A 25,006-nucleotide genomic window follows, 5' to 3' on the forward strand; every position below is an offset into this window, starting at 1 on the left:
GTCCACCGGGACCTCACTGAGGGGGACGGCGCTGGCCACGTCCACTGGGATCTCGCTGAGGGGGATGAGGCTGGCCACGTCCACTGGGACCTCACTGAGGGGGACGGTGCTGACCATGTCCACTGGGGCCTCACTGACCAGGACAGCGCTGGCCAAGTCCACCGGGGTCTCACTGAGTGGGACGGTGCTGGCCATGTCCACTGGGACCTTGTTGAGGAGGACAGTGCTGGCCACGTCCACCGGGACCACGCTGAGGAGGATGGCGCTGGCCACATCCACTGGGGCCTCGCTGACACAAGGGTCTCCCTGACACGCACTTTCTCCTGTGGGCTCAGAGCTGGCCATTGGTCAGCTGGGCAGGACACCCTGATGACCAGATTGACAAGTGTCCCATCGCATCTACTGAGTCCCTTGGAGGCTCAGTGAGCCCCAATCTGGGAGGAACAGAGGACACCAGAGAGGGGTCCTGAGGTCGCACGCCCCAGCTCACCTGCTCCCTCGCCTCATGACAAAATCTAAGTTCCACTTTGCCCAGCCACAAAGAGCAGTGGAGGCTAGTGGGGTCTCCCCGGGTCACCAGGCACAGGGGCAGGTCACTGACCTGAGAGCCCCTGCTCCGTGTCCTTCTTGGGCCACACACCGCTGGCTTGACCTAGGTCACAGACATTCATGGAGGCTTTCACTGGCCTCTCCTCTTGACTTCCTGGGCCTCCCTCATCCCCGCCCCTTCTGTGCATAGACCCTCCCACAGGCATCACTTTACGAAAACAGAGACCAGCCCCAAGTGGGTAAACACGAAATGTCCCCAGGGGCTCTGTAGGGAATCTCCAGCGGTCCTTCCTGGGGTTAATGTGGAGATTCCGGGGCCTGGCTCTGCAGCTCTCGGCTCACCCTCCTGGGCCTCAGTTTCCCCTCTGTACAATGCTTCCTCCTGTTGAGAAGCGGGTGCAGAGCCATGGCTGCAATTGTTATCTTGGAACGTGCCCAGCTCCTCTGCGGGGAACATGAGGAGTCAAGACTCCTTCACACTCGCTCCTACCCTCGCCCTCCATCTCTGCTGTCAATTCACACCTTCCTGCAGAAGCACATTTACAAAATCACAGAAAGCCTCCCATGTCAAGGAGAGAAGTGCCAGACACACCCTGAGGAACGTGGCCGGAGCCTCTTACCGTTCTGAATTCGCGGGCATGGTGGGGTCGATGGAGACCATGGCATCGTCAGTGGTCAGCAGGGAGATGGTCGTGTTCCTGGAAAACACACCCAAGCCCGTGTTTTCACCCACAGCGTGCTCTGGGACGTACACTTGAATGTACACATGGGGCCAGAGCCCTGAGACAACCAGGACAGTCCCAGGACCAGCCTGGCCAAAGTGCGGTAGGATGGGAAGGGTGGGAGGCTGTCCCCAGGCCTTTGAGATTCTGTTTGTAAATGAAATTAAGCAGCTGTGTATAACCCTAAGTGTGTGTAGATGCTGAAATACTTTAAAATGGGAATTGGAGCTAGTCTACGTTTTTGAGTTGGGAGATTATTTTTTAAAACCTGTGGTAAAATAGGAACTAACATTTATATCAGCAGATGACGAATTCATAGTTTTGTCTTTCCACTTCCAGTACCTTTGGGAGTCCATCTGAACTGCACAACTGTCTCCTACAAAATCGTTTTAAACGGTTAGAATGAGTCTTCCCCCAACCTCACGTCTTCCGGGGCCTCTTGCACGCTGTGTCACCTCGACCACGTTACTCTCTGATCTTCAGCGGTAAGTTCTTAAAATCTGTGCAATAGAGGCGAGACGCGAATCCCAGGGATGCTCTGTGGAATAATGTGTCTATATATTTATTTATTTATCGGCACAGTGCTTCACATACGGTGCCCAGCGATGCCCCAGACCATGGGCTACTTTTGCTGCTAAAACTGCCATTTGCTGCACTTTCAGACATGTAATGTCATCTCCATTTTCTCACCTGTCTGTGAAAAACTTCAATTGCCCTTCTCTACCTCCGTCCTAACTTTAAAGTTAATCCTCGAGCCAAAGCTACTGCTGCTCACCCTTTATAATCAGAAAGTTTGCTGATAATTAGAAAATCCACTGGTTGGAACACACTGTTGATTTAGGACATTAACTCCTGGGGGACTCTGAGGGCTCGATAAGGCAGATCACTGGTCTTTTCAACCCATTTCTGAAGTCAGCCTTTCGCCCAGTGTTGATCTGGGTCAAGCCCCCTGGGCAGAAAAGGCACCTATGGGTGATGTGGGGCTAGGGACAAACTCACACAGAGTGACCCCGCTTTCTCCAAAAGTGAATGAAGAAGTGAGAGGAAAAAACCCACACTCTTTTTTAGGTATTTATTTATTTTGAGGCAGAGTCTCGCTCTGCTGCCCAGGCTGGAATGCAATAGCATGATCTCAGCTCTCTGCAACATCTGCCTCCAGGGTGCAAGCAATTCTCCTGCCTCAGCCTCCCAAGTAGCTGGATTACAGGTGCGCGCCACCACGCCTGGCTAATTTTTGTATTTTTAGTAGAGAGGAGGTTTCACCACGATGGCCAGGCTGGTCTCGAACTCCTGACCTCAGGTGATCCGCCCACCTTGGCCTCCCAAAGTGCTGGGATTACAGGCGTGAGCCACCACGACCAGCAGAAAAACCCACACCCCTTGGAGGGCGGTTCTGTTTAATTCAGCCGGACGGTCTCCTCCGTGTGGACACAGCCATCACGTGTGCAGGCAGAGAGGCCCGGAGGGCGCCGAGCCTCCTTCGGGATTCTGCGCATTGATTGATTTCAAAGAGCCCCTCATAGCAGGCGGGTCCCTCGGGCCCTTCTGCGCCTCTTCCTGCCCCTCCCAGGCATTCTGAAAAGGCAGAGCCCGCAGCCGCACTCACCGAGGCAGGCCGGTGGCGATGCAGAACAGGTCCATGATGTCGCTGGAGTTGCAGTACTTGCTGAAGATCACCTGCAAAACAGAAGCGCGGTGAGGCGGCAGCGAGGGCGGGGGGTCCCCCTGGAGACGTCAGAGGCCATGTGCTTCTGCTCCGGCTCCAAACTGAAGGTTCATTCTGAAAAGAAAAACTGTGACCCTAGGCACTGGAAAGTCACAGGCTCATCTTTTCATTCGGTTGATACATACGGGTGGTGAAAAATGTCATTGTTGCGTTCAGTGGAAAGAGATGCGAAAAATACAGCGACCCCCCTTGCCCACACGCCTGTCGGTGACATAGTTATGGAGATGGCGCATCCCTTGGAAGGGGCCAGGCAGGACTGACCACCTGGGGTCAACACTCACTGGGCACCAGGTCTTCAAGTATCTCATGGGGGCCATTCTGTAAATAAAATAAAATTTAAGTTCATTAACTTAAAAAAAAAAAAAAACAAAATGCCGGGCTCAGTGGCTCATGCCTGTAATCCCAGCACTTTGGGAGGCTGAGGCGGGCGGATCACCTGAAATCAGGAGTTCCAGACCAGCCTGGCCAACATGGTGAAACTCCATCTCTACTAAACATACAAAAAATTAGCCGGGCGTCGTGGCAGGCGCCTGTAGTCCCAGCTACCTGGGAGGCTTAGGCAGGAGAATCGCTTGAACCTGGGAGACCAAGGTTGCAGTGAGCCGAGATCGCGCCACTGCACTCCAGCCTGGGCAACAAGAGTGAAACTCCATCTAAAAAAAAAAGAAAAAAAAAGAATGCCTTTCGGTATTTGGGGACTGAGGGACAGAGGCTGAATGATGAAGTCAAAGAGGGGAATCACATCACGACAGAACCGCTGAGGATCCTGGACGCCCGCAGTGAAACTGGCTCCTGCAGAGAAACAGGACCTCTGCACGGGATGGCCGCGCTCACCCCCAATACCATCCAGGGTGCGGTGGAAACGCCGGGTTGGCATCCACATCTTTTGTCCAAGTGGTCCCGGCTCTCAGGGAGAAGTCTCGGCTCTCAGGGAGGCGGCATTTCGAGCTCGGTGAGGGTGGGGCTTCTCCAGGGCTGGCAGAGCATGGAACAGGCCACGCCCAGGCCCCGCCTTCATCGCGGTGGATGCCTCCCTGGACAGTTTCCCCGGCTCCTGGCTGCCAATGCAGCTTTTCTTTCCAGCACAAGTCCCTGGCGTGGGGGAAACGCAGGCCTGGGAAGATGGTTATTTTTCGGTGCCCAGTGCACCATTTTTTTTTAAAGCTAAGATTAGTTTTCTTTTTTCTTTACTTAGAAACAGTGAAATATAGAAAACAGATTTTTTTTTTTTTTTCTGTGACTAACACCATTTCCTGTGGGCTGCTGAACTGGCGACAATAAGACAGTAAACAGCACCTCGCCTTGCCCGTTATCCCCACTGGTATCTGCCCCAGGGGTAATGGTCGGTCAAAGGTAGCCTGTGTCATTGCGTGGTTCCTGACGTCTGTGGCATCGGCTGTATCCCCGGCTGCCTACGCAGCTCGGTCCTGGCCATGCTTGTATGGGTGCAGTAGCCCCTTCAGCAGCCCCCACTTTGGTCTTCCCGTTTTCCCCACATCCTCCTTTGCAGAACTCTGCTGGCTCCTCCCAGAGCTCCCTCCTCCGGGATGTGCTTCTTCTCCCACGTCCTGGTTCCCGGCCTCACGTGCAGAGGCTGCTTCTCCCAACCCCACTGCCGAGGAGTCCTGCGCTTGGCCGGGTGCCAGACCCTCACTTCCACCACGACACCATCCTCAGCCCGAGTCACAGTCCACGCCGTGGTCTCCCAGGCTATGCCGTGGAGTTGTTGCGTAGCAGAGCCCGGGCTGGGGTCATGGCCATTTTCCCACCAAGACAGGACAAAAAGTGGTTCCCACGTGGGCCCCTGTGTGACTCCCTTTCTCCTGGTGTGGCGGGCTTACTTTGGGGGTCTACAGACCCCGGTCTGCAGAGGGCAGGGGTGGAAGAAGAGGAAGGCAAGAAGGACTCTTTCTGTAAACATTCTGGATCTGGAGCTTCTGGAGAAGCAGGATGCGGTTTGCAAGGGGCCGGCTAAGGAGCTCGATGTTCTTCAAAGTGTGCCTCTGGCCCCAGCTCAGGGATTCCCACGCAGTGGGTCTGAGTTGGGCCCCGGGAATCTGCGTTAACTTCTACTGGGGTTCTTGGATTAGAAGCCACTGCTCAAGGATGTGTTTGTAGGGTATCTCCCTCAGATGAGAGGGGTAGTCCTACAGGAGGCGGGGGGCCCTGTGGTCCCTGCGCTCCAACCTGGGTGGCCGCAGCAAATGACCCCTTGATAAAGTCCTCGCCCCACCCCTCCCCACTGGGCGCTTCTCCTTGTGTGCACGAAGGCACCACATCCTGTCCCAGCCCCTCGGAGTGCACGGGGGATGATCTTTGAGTTAAATTCTCTCAAGACACATCTCTCAAGACCAACTCATATCATGGCTTCTTGGGGCTGGCTTGAAGGGGGTGCACCCACCAGCAAGATCTCAAAAGGTGAGGGGAGGATGATTATGGAATCAGTCTCTTGGGACCGGGGAGGCTCGTCTGACTTTACTCAGAAGGGAAGTGGCCTTGCCAAGGGCACTGGGCTCATGGGCCTGGGGCTTCCTCATCTCAGGAGCGTGGGGCCAGGGCGTGAGGCCAGGCGGCCCAGGGGGATCCTTGACTGCTTCTCACTCCTGGAAACCTCAATTCAACTTCTTTGAACCTAAATTTCCTCTGCTGTAAAATGGGCCAAAAAAGGGGTGGCTGTCATCTACAGACGCTTTAACTCCGATGCCTCCCCAGAACGTTCTGCACCCAGCTGGAGGCCAGAGCTTGTGATTCAGTGCAGAAGCTTCCAGCCCCATGGAAAAGGACTGCAGTAAGCACCTCCAATGACTGACCCGCAAGCGCAGACTCCTGGGGACAGCTTCTGATGGCTTTCCTCGGATGATATTCGGACCCTGCCAGTGGGCTGCCCAGGGCTTCCGGGGCTCTTTTCAGTAGAGGAACATCCGGCTGCATGAGCCTACAACCCAGGAGCCAGTGGAGAATCCGTTACGGACCCCTGAGTGGCATGAGTGAGGAACGCTTTACTTTTCGGCATCATGCATGTCGTTATACTGTTGGACTTTCCGGCTCTGCAAGGAAGCCCTTTCCTTGTCTTCTCAAGCTATCAGTAACCTTTAACGACCTAGATTTTTTGTAAACTGAAATGAGTAATTTTTAAGTGATATCTGATTTTCACCATCTGCTCTCCTTCCTCCCCAAATTCAAACTTTTAGGAAGGCTTTACTTTTTGTGGCAATATCTGCAAAGGTTCCGGAAGGATCTGTCCTCCTTCTTGCCAGGATATAATTGGGGAAGGTTTATGCAACCGCGCCTGGGCCTGAAAGACGTGTGTGAGAACGACACTTATTTGCTGGGCTGCGACCACTCTTAAGGGGCCGAGAGTGACTGTGCAGCATCCACGCTCACAAAGTCCCCTGGGGGAGGGCAGGGGCTCGCAGGGTCGCAGCCTCCAAGCTGGGAAAAAAGGCTGCACTCTGGCAGGCCAGGGTTTTGGATTATCATGGGGCCCTTGAGAAGAGAGGGGTTTATCAAATTTATAAGTACTGCAGGTGAAATCTGGAGGAAAGCTTTTTGTGTTTGGTTTCCTAACCTCAGGATAGCAAATAACAGAGGCTTTTAAAGTACAACTATGAGGTCTTCCAGCAAAACAAACCGAAAAAGGCCTGTATGGCATGGTGGCACTCTTGCCACCTCTGTGCAAGCAAGGATGCCACACCTAGGGGGATCAGCCTTATTCTGCCATCCAGAATAATCTCTCTTTGAGATTATGTTAGACAAGGGGGGGGAGGCTATGAGGAAATTTGGAATAAGCACGGAAGTTGACACTGGCTGTCTCCACTGGAGAATACAGCTGCACCCGTTTGAAGTCCATTTCAACATTCCTGCACTCCTTACACATTTAGGGTTCTTGGATTTCTCTTTTGAACTGGCTGCACCTTCTTACCAGTTCCCATTCAATTCATCATTTCAGTAAAAATGTTTGACACACGGTCATTTTAGATCTGGATGAGAGGCATGACTTCAGCTTTTGCTGTTCACTCGTCTCCAGCGGTTCCAAAGCAGGTGCAAGTCTGGGCATGAGGCGTGAGCCCTAGGGATGAGGGCTGGGACAGTCGTGTCCTTCGCTGGTGTGAGAAGCACCCAGCCTGATGCTGCTCCTGACTGTGGAAGGCCAGCCCGGCTGCAGCTTCGGACCACAGGAGGACCCCCAGGCTGCCTCATCAGGAGGCCATAGGGCTTCCTGACCACATGCTGAACAATTTTGCGAATCCTTTATCCAGAAACAAATAGCGCAAAAAAAGTTGATAAAATGAAGTTTGAAAATGAGATGCAAAGGCAGCAAGATTAAGGGAAAAATGAAGGTTTTATGTTGGCTCCTGGCTTGCAGGCAAGTCAGGGCTGGAGTTCGCGAGAATGCGTGGCAAGTCATCACAAACCCTTTTGTGTGGTTTGACTGGCAGTGCTGTGATATTAAAGCAAGACGAGACAAACAAATGATGAGACAGAGGGTGGCTCCTCCGCTGGAAATTGATACCTCTTCATAATCAGCTGAGACCTGGGGATGACAGCTGGAACGTCACCCTCTGGGCGCCCTCATGCTGCCTGCATTAGAGAAGGCTGACACTCACCAGGTGCCAACCACAGGCAAGTGCTAGTCTAAGATGTTTACACATGGAAACCGAGGCACACAGAGATGTGTGTAGCTCCCACGTGCCCAGCCAGAAGCGTATATCAGGACTGCATCTCAGGCCACTGGCTGCAGACCACACACGCTTGACCACAACATACACTGACCTCCAGGTTATTTAATGTCTATATCCAACTGAGCCTCCTTCTAGACACCACGTAACGGAAGGAGCAGTGGATTTGAGAACAGGAAGCCCTTTGGTTAACCAGTGACTCCTTTTGTCCCTGGCTTCTCTTTCAACCCTGTGGGCATCACATAACCAGGACGAGCCTCAGTTGACCATTCTGTAAATAGGGCTGACGGCATCAATTCCACCTGCCTCTTGGGGCTGTGAGAAGCAGTAAGTGAAATGACAGGTTTGAAAAGAATTACACAGAACACTACTGGTTTGACACAAAGTTCAATTTTATATCATTTCAGTTGCCATGAATCTCACTGTCCCCACTGGTTGCAAATTCTATGATTTTCACACAAGTCTCTAGGAGGTCTCTGAGTGAACAAATGTACCTGGAAAAACTTTTCGCCACCTTTTGTCTGGCACCCACTGTTATTTCAGCAGGAATTCGAGTGCACGATCTGCAGGGTTTCCGGAGCTGGGAAGAACGAACACCTGGCTGCACTGTTTCTTGGGGAGGGCGCTGCCTTGACCTTCAGAAAGGCGGGAATGGAGGCCTGGGAATGGGTCTGCAAGCGGTGTGCTCGTAGAAAGACAGGCCTGCTGCTTGTTGGGGTGGATCAGCAGTTAATTCAGAGAAGGAACAGAGCTACAGGTCACTCAGGCACATGGTTTGACTGGATTCCTGGCTCAGCTCACGGCTGGTACGGGCCGTGGCCCTACCCCGTCAGGCAGTGCAGGAGGGCACAGGGGACCCGGGGCTCTGGTCGGTTGCACCTTCTTGCCTTGCCACCAAGCCTGTTGTCAAGCTGATGGCCCCATCAGTCAGGTTGGCTGGGTGGGGGTCCTTCTGATAAAAGTCCCTCTAGGTCACCCCTTCCAAGTGGGGATCCAGGAGGGAGACCCAGGGTCATAGTGGCCACCCTGCACCCATGGCAGCACACGGGACCTCTGCCGGCCAGCTGTCCTGCACATGCCTTGCCTCCTGCTAACCCTGCCCTGTCTCCATGGCCAAGGGGACTGGAGCGGGGGGCCGCCTTAAGCCCCCATGGCCAGCTCCCAATCACACTCTTTTGCGGGAACTTTTACTGGGAGATACGGAGCTGGTGGCGACTGTCAGTGAGCCAGGGTCGCACGGATTTGGGGCCAGGCTGGCCACACGGGGACCCTGAGAGGTCAAAGGGAGAAGCCCCAGAAGGCACGGGCAGGGGCCCCGAGCACGGGGGCAGCGGACGCTGTGAGAGGGAGCGGAGGGGCTGCAGGCTGTGACAGCCCAGGCCTGCCCAGGCTCCTGGCACCCCAGGTCCTGGGGATTTTTCTGAAGACCCCTCAGCCTCCTTACAACAGCCTCTCCCTGAGCCTGCTCCACACACCCATCGGCCTCCGCAGCAACACAGATCTTCTTGAACTGGCTTGAAAAAGAGTCTGTTTCTTGCAGTGAGAAGCATCTTCACTGGCACACTTAGAAGAAACAGGGCTGGAGTTTGAGGGTCCGGCCTCGAGGGGGCTGGGAAACCCACGCCCAGGGCCTCTGCGTTAAGGGACAGGACAGAAGGGTCTCTCATGGGCGGGGGCTGAGTCATTTCCATTCCAGTTCCAGAGGCGTCTTCCTGGATTTGACTCTATTTTATCAAACAGAGTGTTCTCCTGTCTCCTCTTGGGCTCTCCGTGGAAAGGCTTATTGGGGGGTTGCGGGAAGGGTCCCTCAAGTTCCCCCTTCTGAGCCCCACATGGTGCTGCTTGCAGGGTGAGGCTGGGCCGGAGGAGGGATCAGAGCCCAGGCCAGGGCAACAGCTCTATGACCGGGTCTCCCCGTCGTGAGGCTGAGAAGAGGCTCTGGGTCCAGAAGGAGGAGCTCCAGCTCCTGGGGGGTGCTTCATGGTCTTCCTGGAAAACCAAGGCTCAAGTAAAGGGATTTACGAGAGCCCCGGAGCAGCAATCCACCAGGACTCCAGCCGCTGAACGCGAGGCGTGATTGCAGTGTGAGCTGTGCGGGAGGGAGGGGAGACGGAGCGAGGGATGAGGCAGCCCAGGGTTCCGAGTGGAAATCGTACTTGGAGGATGCATGCACTGAACGGAAAATAGGACACAGACTCGATGCCAGCAGCAGCCTGCGGGTGGGCATTCCGGAAGCTTCTTCCACCTACTGAGCCAGCCTGGCATCGACACTTCCTCACCCGGGGCCTGTGGGGAGGAACCAGGGCTCACCTTGGTGAATATGTCGTGGTGCGGCGCGGCCCCCTCCTCGTGACCTGGATCTCTGAGGTCCATGGGACTCCAGCTCTGGCAGCTCACCTGTGTGTTTTTATCTGGAAGGTGCAGCATGAAGCCCAAGGCAGCTGCATGCTACAGTTTGGAGGGGACTCGTCTGGGCGAGGTCCTTCTAGTGGAGGATCCTTCTGATCAGCGCGAGTCCACTGGGCTCCAGCCATGCCGAGGGGAAGTGGCTGCCCCACCATGCTGCCTCCCCCAGCCCTATCTGTGCACCCTGATCCGTGGTACCTGCTGTCATGCTCGCCTGTCCCTGTCCCACAGATGGTCCTGGCTGTCGCACCTGTTTCCCCCGGGGGCGGCCGCTGGAAGAATGCTGGCTGCACATCCGATGCTGTTTGATGTCCATCGGTTCTGATTTTTGGAGCATGCACTGACGGATATATGGCCCCTTCCACATACGACTTCAAATTCACACACGCGTTCACATACATGAAAACTTTTTTTAGTTTAAAGAAAGACTGATTCTAATGTCCAGCCTCTGCTTTCCTTCTGCTTCTTGCCTTTCACCCGGAAATGGGTGTCCTTGGTCCCAGCCTGGCCTCCTACTGGGGCAGGCAGCTCTGAGAAGGGCATTGAGGCTGCAGAGGGGCCAGGCAGGAGTGTGGGAGGAAGCACTGGTCTAGCGCTTCTATTTGGGCTCCAGATAGAAAATGACTTCTCACTGTCTCTGCCCCATTTACCCTTGCCATTTCAGCATCTATTCAGTCCAAATGTGGCTGGCAATGGCTGCTGAGAAAATTATCCCCTCTTCGGAGCAATTAGGAGCCAGGCAGAAGGGCTGGTAATAACAGAGCAGAGATCTGCAGCCGGCAGAGATCCCCCCGCCAAGCCCCTCACGCCCCCAGGGCTCTGTGTTGAGTCGGCTTCCATCAATTCCACACCCGGAAGGGAAGAGCAGACCCAGGTTCATTTTTCTATTTCTGTTTGAGGCGCTTCCTTGCAGCTGCCGTGAACATTTCTTGCTGGGTTTGTCAGACTCTAGTTTGGATTGGCACAAAGTCAATGACCACTGGAAATTGTGGGTTTCTTGCACAGACATTTGTGGTGCTACCTAGAAATGCTCCAATTCCTGGACAAACAAGATAACTAGGCCAGGCTCTGTGGCTCACGCCTGTAACCCTAGCACTTTGGGAGACCGAGGTGGGTGGATCACCCAAGGTTAGGAGTTCGAGACCAGCCTGGCCAGTATGGCAAAATCCCATCTCTACTAAAAATACAAAAATTAGCCGGGCACAGTGGCACGCGCCTGTAGTCCCAGCTCCTCAGGAGGCTGAGGCAGGAGAATCACTTGAACCCGGGATATGGAGGTTGCAGTCAGCCAAGATCGTGCCACTACATTCCAGCCTGGACAACAGAGCAAGACTCCATCTCAAGAAAAGAAAAAAAAAAAAAGATAACTGGATGGCAACTGAGGTTTGAGTTGAGCATGATAGGCTGGGGAAAGAAAAGCAGCAGCACCGTCAAAAAAGAACAGTATTGGTGTGAAACGCTTAGGGGCCGGGTCACGGGGACAGCTGGAGGTGCCTTCCTAAGACAGCACTCTCTCTGTGAGGCTGGTTGTAGTCTTTTTCACCAGGGAGACGACCCCACAAAGCTGGTAAACCAGGATGGCGTTAGTTGCCTCTCCGAATCCCTGAAAGGTCTGTGTTACCTTCCAAAATCGTTAAAGACATATCTATGTCAGGGAAGTCGTACTTTGAGACCGGTTGTTGTAAAACGTGCAATTATGTTCATTGTCTTGCTGTTACCGCTTACATCGGCTGAAATTCTTTATTCAATTGCCTTAGCAACAATTTTTACAGAGCTTCTTTGAACTTGGAATAACAGATCTGGAGCGAAATTGTCCTCATTATAGTTATTCTACAAGTTTTCCCCCCAAGTGGTTTTAAGTGGCTAGGGCTGAAGATGAGAGCCCAGGCATGTACACAGCACGACGCTGAGCCCCTGCAGGAGAGACGGGCAGCCCGTCTTTCCATCACACTGCCCTCCCCCAGGAGGGAAGAGCGGGCTCTGCTCCTCCCCAAGGGCAGCTGGTTAATGAGGCTGGACGCCAGGCCGCGTGGAGCTGACTGCTGGTGCCCGCCCTGCTGTATTCACACGGCTGCTGATCTCAGCCTCCCGAGCATCTTACATCTCACCCTGCCTCGTATTTTTATTTACTCTTGTAACTTCATGATGATGCTTATTAATTATAAATGTCAAACTGACATCAGCAATCTCCTACCGAATCAAAATAAGGGGTACTGATTTCTAAGAGCAGCTGCATTGGCCTCCAAGACATGGAAGGCAAATACCAGTGACAATCACACTAACAACCACGAGAAGGTGTCACACTGCCCCGAACTGAAGACAAGCCAGACGCCCTCCAATGGGCCAGTGCTAAACTGGGGTCCGCCCACAACATGGAACGCGGCTCAGCCAGGAAAAGGTGCACACAGCCACTTGGATGGATCTCAAGGGAATGATGCCAGTTGAAAAAAGCCAATCTCAAGAGGTTACATACTGTGTAATCCCATTTATATAATATTCTTGAAATGACAGAATTGAAGAGAGAGAGAACAGATTCATGTTCACCAGGACAGGGTGCTGGAAATCGAGTTAGGGATGGGGTGTTGGAAATGGGTGCGGGTAGGGGATGTGGTTATAAGAGGGAATCTTGCAGTGATGGAATGTTCTAGACTGTGACTGTGATTGTGGATTTAAGAGTCTACACAGGCAAGAACATTGTGCAGAACTAAGTACACATGCTCAAGTGAGTACAAGTGCATTAGGCTGTTCTTGCATTGCTATAAAGAAATATCCGACACTGGGTCATTTGTAAGGCCAATTTCTAATTGGCTCACAGTTCTGCAGGCTGTATAAGCATGGCACTGACATCACTGGGCTTCTGGGGAGGCCTCAGGGAGCTTTCGCTCAGGGTGGAAGGCGAAGCAGGAGCAGGCATATCACGTGATGAAGGGAGGCGTGCACACCCGTGTGTGCTGAGAGAGGAGATGCCTTCCACCCTCACAGATGAACAACCAGATCTTGCAGGAATTCACTCACTATATCAAGGATAGCACCAAGGGGGTGGCACTAAGCCATTTGTGAGAAACCTACCCCCCGATCCAGTCACCTCCCACCAGGCCCCACTCCAGCACTGAGGATACCAGTTCAACATGAGATTTGGCGGGGACAAATATCTAACCTACATCAGCAAGTACAGCTGGGGGATCTGGATCAGATGGGGGCTTGTTCACTGTCAATACCCTGGTTGTAAGACTGGGCCATAATTTTGCACAACATTCCCGGTGGGGGAGACTGGGTGGAGGTACACAGATCTCTCCATTGTCTTTCTTACGGCTGCATGGGACTCTCCTCTTATCTTCAAGAGAGTATCTGAGATGAAGCAGCGGCGCGAACCCAGAGGCGGTGAGGCTGGCGTCGTTCGGGCTGGCGCCGTTCGGGCACAGCGCCGTCAGAAAGCAGGTTGGCGGTTTATTTGTGCCCTTTGACCCAGAGTCTCATTTCCAGGAATGGCTCTTAGGGACATAATGAAGATAAACATAAAAATAAGAGCATTTATTAAGTGCCAGGCGCCATTCTGGTGCTTTCCACGAACGATGTCATCTAATTCCCATAGCACCCCCAGATTTATACCCAAACCAGTGCTCTGCACTGCCCTGCTGCAAGCAAAGATGCGCACTGAGCATGTTCCTCTGGATTATTCACTGCGGAGAAATGGAATGAAGCTGAGTATCTCATAAACAATGAAGTGATTACATTTTAGTGAGCCTCCATGATGGAACTTTATAGAGGCTTTATTTTGAAGACAATTTAATGCTATATTGGAAACTGCTGCTGATGTAATGCTGAGTGAAAATGATCAGGATGCGAAATTGTGTAGAAGAAAGCCACACACACTCACACACACACTCCTAAACGCACACTTGCATGAGAACACCAGCAACTGTGGTGCTTCGGGGTTAACAGCAGTCTTCTCTGGAGTGGGGGATGAATTATTTTCTCCCTGATACTGTTCTGCATTTTTCAAAATTTCTGCACTGATTATGTGGGGTTTTTATAACCAATAAAAAAGTTCTCTAGCTCTGGAAGCTGAGCTTAGAAAATGATAACAGAATCAGCCTACGAGCATGCGGCACGGCGTTTACATAAAATTCTCATGGGAGAAAAAAGGTCTTTACCATTTCTATTTGGAAGAACGCTCTTTGGCATTAAGCCAAGCAGCTGAGAAAATTAAACGCCAGTTAACCAGAGGACAGAAATCCGAATGTAGAGAGTGTGTGTCTGCGGGGTAGGAGAGGGGCTGGTGCAGGAGAGGGAGGTTCCCGGAGGACATGGGGCAGTGGGAGGCAGCAGAGAGGACCTGGGGGAGGACGAGCAGAATCCGGAGCGGAGGACAAGGCGGGGCCCCTCCTGGGAAGGGAAGGGGAGAGGCCTCCATGGCTCTGCACTGACCACAGGAGCGTAGGCGGAGCCATTTTACAAAGGCCAGGGGCTGGAGGGAGGGAGGAGAGGAGCAGCCCTCACCCTGTTCTTCCATCCTGAGAGTCACACCGAGTCCTGAGAAGAAGCCTTGTAGCCAGGCCTCACTCTCCAAGGGCCAGGACTCGGCGGAGTGTGAAAGAATTTCTCCCACCACTGTACCCCAGCCTGGACCACAGATGGAGACCCTGTCTCAAAAACAAACAAAAACAAAAACAAAAGTCTAAAGATCCAGCACTTCCTACTGGCCCTCAGATCCATACATCTCCTACACTGTGGAAATGGAGTTTTCAGTGATGAGGAAGGGTGTGGTGTCTGCGGGCTCCAGGAGAGTCCAGTGAGCCTGGGCAGGGGCCCCGCTTGGACCACTCAGACCACGCCAGCAAGAGGCCAGCTGGGACTTGCTCCTGGTCACCTGTGTTGCCTTGAGCAAGGTTTAGGGAGGGGGAATCTGTCAGCATGGATTCAGATTTCATTTCTTCGTTTCTATAAGTACCTCTGCTCTAACTCTTTTAGACACGAATTGCAAAGCAACACACTCATTGTGTAATAACCTAAATATCAACACGTTCAAGGACGACGCATTCTCTTTGGGGTCAGGTCCACTCAGCGTCCGTGAGGCCGTTCATGACCTCTGTCCTGAGACCCGAGTGTTTTGCAGATGTCCTGCAGGCCAGCGAGGCGCAGAGCAGCGCTGCCCAGCCATCCGGGCTGGCCCACGTCTGCCGAGCGGTGCAGGCAGGACCCTCCTCACACAGTGAGGAGGGCGGTTCTGGATTTGGGGGCCACCATGACAAACTGAAGCAAAGTGATGCAGACACTAATGTGAGCCTATAGCTGTCACCTCGAACCCCCAAATCCAAATGCAGAACTTACACAAGAACCCTCTTGGTTCCCATTAATTATCTTCTTGGTGCCACAAATGCAAATCTATGAAATAATGGAAAGTATTATGGTTTGCTCAAGTGTTCATATATGCTTCATATGTTAGGATGGTGTTACAATTTTGTGAGGAAAAGGGTTCAGTTGCTAAAATTGTGCAAAGGGCTGCACTAGACTCATAGACCATCAGGGTGGAGGAGGCTGTGGGCCTGGAGGTGAGAACAGTCAAGCGGCAGACTGACTTCTGCTACCCAATGCTCCTAGCTGGCTCTGTTGCACCTGGGCAGGCCTGGGGTTGGCTGGGCCGGTGCCATTTAGCTGTCTCTTATCTCCAGGATCGCCCTGGTCAGTTGTTGATGTTGTACACTGCTCTAGGTGCAAGAAAGGCAGAGGAGTAGGAAGAGAGGAGGTAGAGATGTGAGTTCAGCTCCAGTCCCTCCTCCTACCAGCTTGACCCAGGGAAGAGTTCTTAACTTCTCTGAGGCTCTGATTCTTTGGCTGCAAAGCGAGACAAATCCTACTTCACCCACGGGAATGTTAGGAGGATTCGTCATGCAGATAGAGAGCCTGCTACACATTACTTACTCAGTTAAGTGGCAGCCGTGATTACAGGAGGGGACCCTTGAAACTCATGGATCCTCCTCCTCCTCCTTTTCCCTTCAAAGGCTGTTTCGCAAGCAAGTAGCACCAAGGCACGTGGCCTTAACTTCAACATGTCAGCATTTCTGGGTGTTTCAACAGAGTATGGGACAAAAGCCTGTCTTAACTCGGGGATGCCACCACACAGCAGGCTCTGATTGCTCTCACTGACCTACTGAGCCCTGCATTGATTAGCAGCCACATCCAACTGTATCCACAGTGCGATGGAAGCTGGAAGCCACATCAATACAAATACGTACGCGTTAATAAGATCAACCACGTCGGATGAACAAAAAAACCAAACTCGACAATCCATTTGACCTCACTGTGGTTTAGGCCAGTTTTCTCGTTTTCTAAACACAGCAGGGCATCTTGGGAAGGGGACATCTTTGCAGGCAGGCCCCAGGTGGGATCCTCCACACCCCAGCACTGAGCTGGACCTGCCCTTTGGCATGCGTTCAGTGGGTGCGGGTGCCCAAGCTTGCTCCTGTGTGCACCGGGGTGGGCAAAATTCTGCGTTCCGTGGTTTTATGTTATGTGACTAATGATGCTCATGCCATAACCACAGCCACCAACAGGGACAGAGACCACGCTCGGGCTGGAACCAGAGCCAAGCGCCCTAAAAGTCCAGGGACTCTGGGTCCTCAAAAGGACCTCCTGAGCTCTGTTCATCTTCATTCCCACAGACGAGGACAGACAAGAGAGAGAAGAGCCCGGCCTGGCCTCGCTCCAGGCCCTCAGCTCCAGGAGTGCGTGCACCTAAGTCAGACCTTCAGCCGTGGTCTGAACGAAGGCGAGGTGGGCTCACGGCCATAACGGGACGTGCAGCTTCTGTTTGCCTTGTTCTCAAATTACTGATATTTCTGAGTGCATACCCAGAATAAATATTGATTTAGGCTCCCCCAAAGGAAAACAAACCAATTCAAATTCCTTTTATTTTCTCTATCCTAGATTGTGAATCATTTTTAGAGCTTTTATAAGCTATTAAGCTTTTATATCGGCTTCTGTAAGATTTTGCTAGGCTTTGTCTGCCCTCAAGACAAACAAGCACATCTCAGCCAGGCTTGGAGATCTCTCTAGGGGAGGGAACAGACCAAACCGGCCCGCAGGACCCGCCAAACCCAACCCACTAGCAGATTCGCAAATTCCTATCTTTGAGGGAGTTAAAAGGTGAATTTTCTATTGCCTTTTTTAGCGCTTGATAATTATAAGTGTTTAATATTTTAAAAACCAGCTAAAAGAGGCCAAGCCCCAAATTCTGCATTCTATTGTTTTTTCTTTTTACCCAAGAAATAAATATGCATTCACTGAAGAAACATTGCAAGTTATCTACAAATCATCTGTCAATCAATCTATCAATCATCTATCCATCCATCCATCTGTGTATATCTGCAATTCACCTGCAATTTACCTCTAATTACAAATTATATATATACATTTGGACATATTGTTCATTTTGTTTGGTCTTTTGTTTTTAGAATACTTAATAATGCCACACTCAGAATGGATTACAGTTAACCGCCAATCACTGCTTCTCTATTTGCTAAAATAAAATCTGTATTCAGCCTTATTTCCTTTTCCAGTTTAGGAGATATTTTTCAGGTCATTGCATTTGAAAAAGAATATACAACAACAGAAATTACTATGGATTCCCAAGTGCCAGAGGCATTTAAGACATTATTTAAAAAACAAAAAAACAAAACAAAACAAAAACCCCGCCTCTCTGTTATGGAAATGCTCAGACGTACACAAGAACAGGAGGAAAGTGTCACGAAGCCTCAGCTGCACACCCACAGCTTTAACACCTGTCCCCACGCCTCCCCTCCCGCTTGAACGGGACCCCAACCTCCCCAGCACAGGAGTTATCCTGAAGCTCCTGTCAGGTGTCATGCTAGTCTGTCCGCACCGTTTCCGCGCGGTTCTCTGGAGTAGAACGCTTCCTTTGTGGTTAAGAGAACCACAATGTAATTAATACACGGAGAAAAAATTAACAACAGTCTCACATCATCTCTCAGCTTGTCATACATCTGTATCTCTAAGTCATGGTTTAAGGATCAAAGATAACGTGTGTTCAGGAATACATGGCAAGAAAAGGGATGGGAAGTATAACTAGAAAAAGACCTCAGGAGACACCAAGCAAATGCAGGGTGTGGGCTGTGCTAGGATCTTGACTTGAAAACGAATGCATCTGTGTGTGTGTGTGAATATGTGTGAGTGTATGTGTGAGTGCATGTGTATGTGTGTGTGTCAGAGTGTATGTGCATATGAATGTGAGTGTATGTGTGTGAATGTGTGTACGTGTGAATGTGTGTGAGAGCATGTGTGTGAAAGTGCATGAGTGTATAAGGTGTGAATGTGATAGTGTAAGTGTGTGAGTGTGTGAATGTGATAGTGTGTGTGAATGTGTGTGAGTGCATGTGTGTGTATGTGGTGTGAATGTGTGAGAGCATGTGTGACTGTATGTGTTAGTGTGTGAGTGCCTGTGTATGTGTGCAAGTGTATGTGTGCGTGAATGTGTGTATATGTGTGAATGTATGTCTATGTGCAAAAGTGTGTGTGTGAATGTGAATTGTGTGAATGCGTGTGTGTGAATGTAAGTGTACGTGAATGTGTGTGTGTGAATATGTGTGTGTGAATGTGTGTGTGAATGTGTGTGTGTGTGTGCAAAAGTGTGTAAGTCTATGTGTGAGAATGTGTAAGTGTATGGGTGTAAATGTAAGTGTATATGTGATTGTGTTTGTGAATGTGTGTGTGAATAAGTGTGTGTGAATGTGTGTAGGTGTGAATGTGTGTGCATGTATATGTGTGTGAATGTAAGTGTATGTGTGTGAGAGTGTGTGTGAATGTAAGTATGTGAACATGTATAAGTGTATGTGTGAATGTGTGAATGTGTGTGTGTTAATGTGTGTGAATATGTGTGTGTGTGTGTGTGTGGGTGTGAATGTGTAAGTATATGTGAGGGTGTGAACGTGTAATTGTATGTGTGTGTTTGGGTGTGAATGTGTGTGAATGTAAGTGTATGTGTGAATGTGTGTGAATGTAAGTGTATGTGTGTGAATGTAAGTGTATGTGTGTGAATGTGTAAATGTGTGTGTGGGTGTGAATGTGTGTGTATGTGTGAAGGTAAGTGTATGTGTGAATGTGTGTGTCTAAGTGTGTGTGTGCTTGTGTGAATGTGTGTGTGTGTGAGTGTGAATGTGTGTGTGAGTGTGAATGTGTGAGTATGTCTGTGTGAGTGTATATGTGTGTGTGAGTGTGAATGTATGTGTCTGTGTGAGTGTATGTGTGAGTGTATATGTGTGAGTGTGAATGTGTGAGTGTGTCTGTGTGAGTGTGTGTGTGAGTGTGAATGTGTGTGTCTGTGTGTGTCTGTGTGAGTGTGAATGAGTGTGTCTGTGTGTGCGAGTGTGTGTGTGTGCGCATGAATGTGATACATGGTCCTTTCCTTTTATTGCCATGCATCTGTTGAAGCACCCACATTATCTTGGATCCTTAAAGCACATCTTCAAGGTGATGCTGGCGTGTCCACCTGGGGCCAGGGCCAGCCTCTCCCTGGAAGGCATGGTCACACTGGGCTGTGTGTGCAGGCTCCCAGGCTCGGTTCCAGCTCTGTCCCTCGTTATCCGTGACTGTGGGCAAGTTCCTGAACCTCTTCATTCCGTGCTGAGCAGCAGCAGGGAGAGGATACCAGGAGCCTCTATGAGACACTCAGCTATCTGGGATGTGGCGAGCACTTACGTCTGCTGGGCAGATCCTAGCCCCATGTCACATGTGGAAACTGAGGCCCGAGAACGTACAGGCAGCATGTGCCATTGCTGGGTTCCAACCTCGGTCTGCTGATTCCAGGGCCCCAGATGAGCCGCCAAGTGGGGTGCAGGTCATCATTCTGACGCCAAGTCTCTGAAGCATGCCATGGCCTCCCAAGATTCATCGCTTAACTAACGTCCCTTCTCTGGGGCCCGGCACACAGGAACCTTCAACAAATGTCTGCTAAGTGGAAGGATTTGAGAGGCACATTTGTCTAACATGGCATGAGTTAATCCAATTCAAATGTGGAGAGAAACTCAGTGAGAAGTGGGGAGATACCTAAGCCCCCGCAGGCAGGGGAGGCAGGGACGTCCACAACACACAGAAAGGTGGTGTCATGCGGCTGCAACTCCCAAACTGCGGGCAGCCACCAGCACTGGAGGAGGCAAGGCAGGGAATCTCCCCGGGAGCCTCTAGAGGGAGCGGGGCCCTGCCCACACCTGGATTTCAGCCCAGCGATTCAGATTTTGGACTCCATCCTCCAGAACTGTGAGATAATCCCTTTCTGTTGTTTTAAGCTGTGGCATTTATGGCCATTTGCTACAGCGGCCCTGGCCTCTGTTCTAAGAGGGGTGGAATCTTTTTCGCAGGCAGTGGGAGTCCTTGATGCCGGGTGAGCCTCAGCGCGTGTATGTGATTGGGAGGACACTTTAGGAGTGGATGGTGAAGGAGACATTAATGAGGGGAGACAGTGAGGGCTCAGCAGCTGGCCAGAGGCTGCAGAGGGAGTTGATGTGACCCACGCGGGAGGTGGGAGAGTGGCAGGAGCGGCTCCAATAATCCATGGGGAATTCCTCTACCGATGGAGGATGTTCATGTGCAGGACACGGCTATCCAGACCGTCTGAACAGCCCTCCCGTTCACACTCAGAGCTGCCTGGCCGCACGGTGGGATTTCAGCGCCCATTTCCCCTGCGCCGGCATCTGCACGGATCCCGGGCCTCCGCGCAGAGTCCATTTGTCATGGTGGCTCTGCTCATCACTCTTGTCAGTTTTCTGGGTAGCTTCGCTTTTGTTTTCCTCACTGCTAGTGTCTGAGGCCAATCTCCACCGTTATAAATAATGGATCACAGGGGACTGAAAATGCAAAAATCGACGAACCAGAAGAACAAGAAGTGTGCTGAGATGGAGCTCTGGGCACAGGACTCTCACGGGGCATTTCTGAAGGTCTCTCGCCGGTTGCAATCTGCTTGACTCCTGGACACCCGGTTCAAGCAAGAGGCAACTCTGGCTGCATGAACATGACCCTTCCGCCACCCCCTCTCTGGGGCCTCACCCTTGTCTTAATAATTCATGCTCACTTCTCCCAGGGCCTCGGTCTGTCTCTACCGTATCAGGACTCCAAGTGAGAGCTAACGTGACCCTTCCCTGGAATCCGGGCTCCCTGGACCCTGGGCATGGCAGGAATGGGGAGGGTGGGGTAGGAGGTACTCGGGGGACCCAGGCGGCAGCCCCTCTGGAGGATCACTGGGAGAGAGGACCTTCTCTCAGCACGCAGCCCCTTTGAGCCCAGTTTCAAGGCAGTATGTGAGAATGGTGTGGCTGGGCATGGGTGAAAAGATATAGAGGAAACCATGGGAAAGGGAGAGCCCAGCCGGGAGGCAGGGGAAGGCAGACGAAAGTGGAATCCTTTTTGTGCATCCCTCTCCCCAACTTCGACCCTGAGAACTTGGATGTCTTAAGCCGGCATCGTCCATTCCATCATCATCGTTTCCAAGTGGGGATGGGATAAGGGAGGGGAGATTCCACTAGAACTGCAGTGGGGAAAGGGCGGTTCATCGCGCAGAAACACGTGTCCTGTGCTGGTTCCCTTGAGAAGGCCCAAGGTAGTCCCAGTCAGGACTGCAGGGGTCCTGACCAAACAGCAGGGGGTCTGGAGGAGGGCACTTGCCACAGGGTTCTAGGGAAGGGGTGCCTGCCACCCTTTCAAGAAGGCCCAGCAAGGCTGTTAGAATAAAGGTAATGTCTGGTTCTTGCAAGACGCCTGTTGTGATCCCAACTTGCATAAAACCCAAAAACCTGCGACTACCATGAGCGGAGACAGCCTGAGACCATCCGAGAAGCAGGCCGAGCGTTTTCATTCTTCCTGGTTCATTTCCCTCCATCCTCACCGCTCTCTTCCTTTGTTTCAACAGAACAAAACAAACATACCGGGCAGGCAACTGGGAGGGAGCGGCGTGTTTCTATTCAAAACTCTTTTTCATGCCACCTGCCAAACGGAATTCTAAATCCCCCTTTAAAAAACCTGTGCCCCATCCATGAAGTAGTTTAAGAACTGTGGCCACATCAGCAGCCTCCTCCCTGGTCTGCGCTTGCCGGGGTATGTCTCCCTTTTGAAAATCAGTATCTTGTCTCTCCGTTTTCTATGGATTTGGTGTCTGAATGGATAGGCTTATGGGCTGCTAGAAGTTTCGGGGACCTGTCATCCAACTTCCTCATTGTGATCTCCAACCAACCACCTCCAACTGGTCATGTGGTTGGTCAGGCTGCAAAGCATGCTGGGGTTGTTTGCTGTTTCGCCAGGAAGGCCCTTCACCCCCGGCTGGAGGACAAAGAAGCAAAGTCTGTGTGCAAGGAGTGAACGGGCAGATGGCACCAGGCGCCTCAACATCCTGGGGGTGGCGGGGGAGTGGGGACAGCCTGGTGCCCGGGAGGGCGAGTCGGCCGTCACCAGGTGAAAGACCTTGGTGCCGCCTTTCAACCTTTTGGGCTGCGATGCTCTCCTTGGTGACCCAGTGTCATTCTGGGTCCCTCCTGCTTTCCCACTTTAGGGTTCCAAAGGCCAGAAGATGGGGAAGGGTGATGGACATTCCCACTTCCCAAAGGGGGTGCTATGGACTGAACTGTCTCCCCTCAAAATTCATGTTGTAGTCCTGACCCCCAGCACTTCACAATATGACCTTATTTGGAGACTGGGCCTTTAAAACAAGATGTCCTCGTAAAAAGAGGAGCTGAGGACACAGACACGCAGAGGCTCGGCCCTGCATGGACATGGGGAGGAGGCGCCAGCCCAGGAGAGGCCTCAGGAACCAGCCCTGCTGCAGCCTGACCTGGGAACTCGGCCTTCAGACCGCGAGGGCCTTGGTGTCTGCTGTGGAGGCCGCCGGGCCTGTGGTCCTTTGTGACGCCGGATGCACATGGGGGAGTGCAGCCCTCACAAAGCAGAGACGGAGCTGCGGGTGGGGCCTCAGCACCTTCAGGACCTGCTCTGCACTCCTGCTGGGTCCCAGCTGCTGAGTCAGATGGGCTCATCCAGAAACAAGCCAGCTGCCCTCCCTCCTTCCCCGCAGCCTCACACTTGGGAGGCGGGGAGACTTCAGAAGTGCTTTGGTGCCAGCCCTGCCACTGGCAGCTCCAGCTGAGATCCTCCTGGACAAGGAGAACCCAAGTCCAAGGACAGCAAGAAAGGCCTTCGGGAGCTGATGGCCACGCCCTTTCTTGATGACCACGCCCACTGCACAGATGGCCACGCCCTCTCAGCTATGGTCATGCCTGCTTCCTGATGGCCACGCCCTCACCTCAGGGCTGCTTTCCCCTTTGATTAAAAAACATCTTTTTAGATGTCAGGGCCAGAAGGCCCTTGGGGAAGGTGAGCCTGTTCTACAGGGCCCCAGGACGGCAGCATTTCCTGTGCTCAGGACTCCCTTCTCACCTTCCATACCGCCTCCCCAACTGACTACTGCGGGGCCTCCCTGAGCAGAGGTGCCCAGGGCAGCATCAGGAGCTTGAGGCATAGACTGCGGAGCCACGCGGGAGAAGCTTCATCCCTGGCCCAGCTGAGCAACGCCCTCCCATGGGTGAGCTGCACGCATCCAGTTCATTATTCAACAACTGTTACTGGTTCCCGCTTCGGGCCAGTCTCTGGGTAGGGGCAGAGTTGGAAGGTGAGTGACTTGATCCTGGGCTCCAGGGGTGCCTGGTGAGGAGTTATTACAGTGCAGAGAGGCACCTGCACGTGACACATCCGGCTTCCTAGGAGAGGGGACATTCAGCGAGGGCCGGCGGGGGCAGGGAAGGCCGGGAGCTGCTGGAGCAGAGCAAGGTCGGGGGTGGCTACCAAGGCTGGAGCCATGTGTCCAGGTCCGGACACTGCTGGCCTGTGGGATCCCAGGTGACAGGATCACAGGGTCCCTGTGGGCGTTGATGAGCTCCCTTGGGCAGGGTGTAGCCAGGGGTCGCTGGGTGGGGGAGGAGGAACAGAGGGCAGGTTGAAGGGTCTTCTAAGAGCCAATCAGTCCCTCAGAGGGCCAGAATGAGGGTCGACAAGGCGACTCCGAGTGTCCTGGGGCTGCTATAACAAAGACCACAAACTGAGTGACATCAAACCATAGAGGTTTATCTCTCATGGTTCTGGAGGCCTGAAGCCTGAGCTCGAGGCGTGGGTGGGGCTGGCTCCTTCCCAGGACCCCAGGGAGGAGCCTTGCCTCTCTCAGCTTCTAGGGGCTGCCCGCAGTGCCTGGCTTGTACACACATCACTTTGGTCTCTGACTCTGTCTTTACATGGCCTGATTCTGTCTCCACATCTTCCGTTCTCATTTCCGTGGACAAATGAGTGTCCACATTTCCCTCTCCTTAGAAGGATGGCAGGCATATGGGCTTGAGACCCACCCCAGTGCAGTTCGACCTGTCTTGATGTGACTATGTCTGCAAAGACCCTATTTCCAACAGGACGTTCCAGGTACCAGAGGTTAGGACAGGAATCCATTTTTTTGGGAGACACAATTCGACTCGCAGCAGTGACCAGTAGGGGACGAACAGAGGTCAGTGGCAGGACGTGGTGACAGTGCAGGCAGGCGGAAGTCGAGAGGAACCTGAGGCTCTCGCAAGGCCGACGTGGCCGCGTGTACCCAAATAGGAGACATCAGATAAGAGGTGGTGAGTGGAGTTGGTGATGGGGGGCTACAGAAACCCTGGGGGCTTCCATTCGGATGGGAATGGAACCCCCTCCCTCCCTTCCTTTCCCTCCTCTTTCCTTTCCTTTCGATTGCCTTGGAATTTCAGTAGAAAATGAAGCACGGTTTTCCTGCCAGAAAAGAAACGTCTCTGAGTGCTGGTACCGGGGCCTCGCGCTGGTCCAGTTGGCTCCAGGCCTGCTTTGGTGGCCAGGGTCACCTTTACGCCCTTCCTGCCTTGTGTCCATGC

At 52.5% G+C, this 25,006-nt stretch overlaps 1 protein-coding gene across 6 annotated transcripts in view; it reads right to left on the reverse strand.

Annotated features, from left to right (window-relative positions):
* PDE9A (phosphodiesterase 9A) overlaps positions 1-2,950 on the reverse strand; it is a 101,574-nt gene extending 98,624 nt beyond the window's left edge. For 2 of the 6 annotated variants that reach the window (XM_012002555.1, XM_012002554.1), the window contains exon 1: positions 2,878-2,944. In XM_012002555.1, coding sequence (XP_011857945.1) covers positions 2,878-2,912 — 35 coding nt within the window. In that variant the 5' untranslated portion in view covers positions 2,913-2,944. Of the gene's footprint in view, positions 1-1,169; positions 1,250-2,877 lie in introns of those variants that run through there. The other 4 variants (XM_012002553.1, XM_012002559.1, XM_012002558.1 and 1 more) reach the window with 4 other exon arrangements.
* Between the last annotated feature and the right edge of the window lie 22,056 nt (positions 2,951-25,006).

Source organism: Mandrillus leucophaeus, unplaced genomic scaffold (genome assembly GCF_000951045.1).
Source record: "Mandrillus leucophaeus isolate KB7577 unplaced genomic scaffold, Mleu.le_1.0 Scaffold69, whole genome shotgun sequence".
Classification (NCBI taxonomy): Eukaryota; Metazoa; Chordata; class Mammalia; order Primates; family Cercopithecidae; genus Mandrillus; species Mandrillus leucophaeus.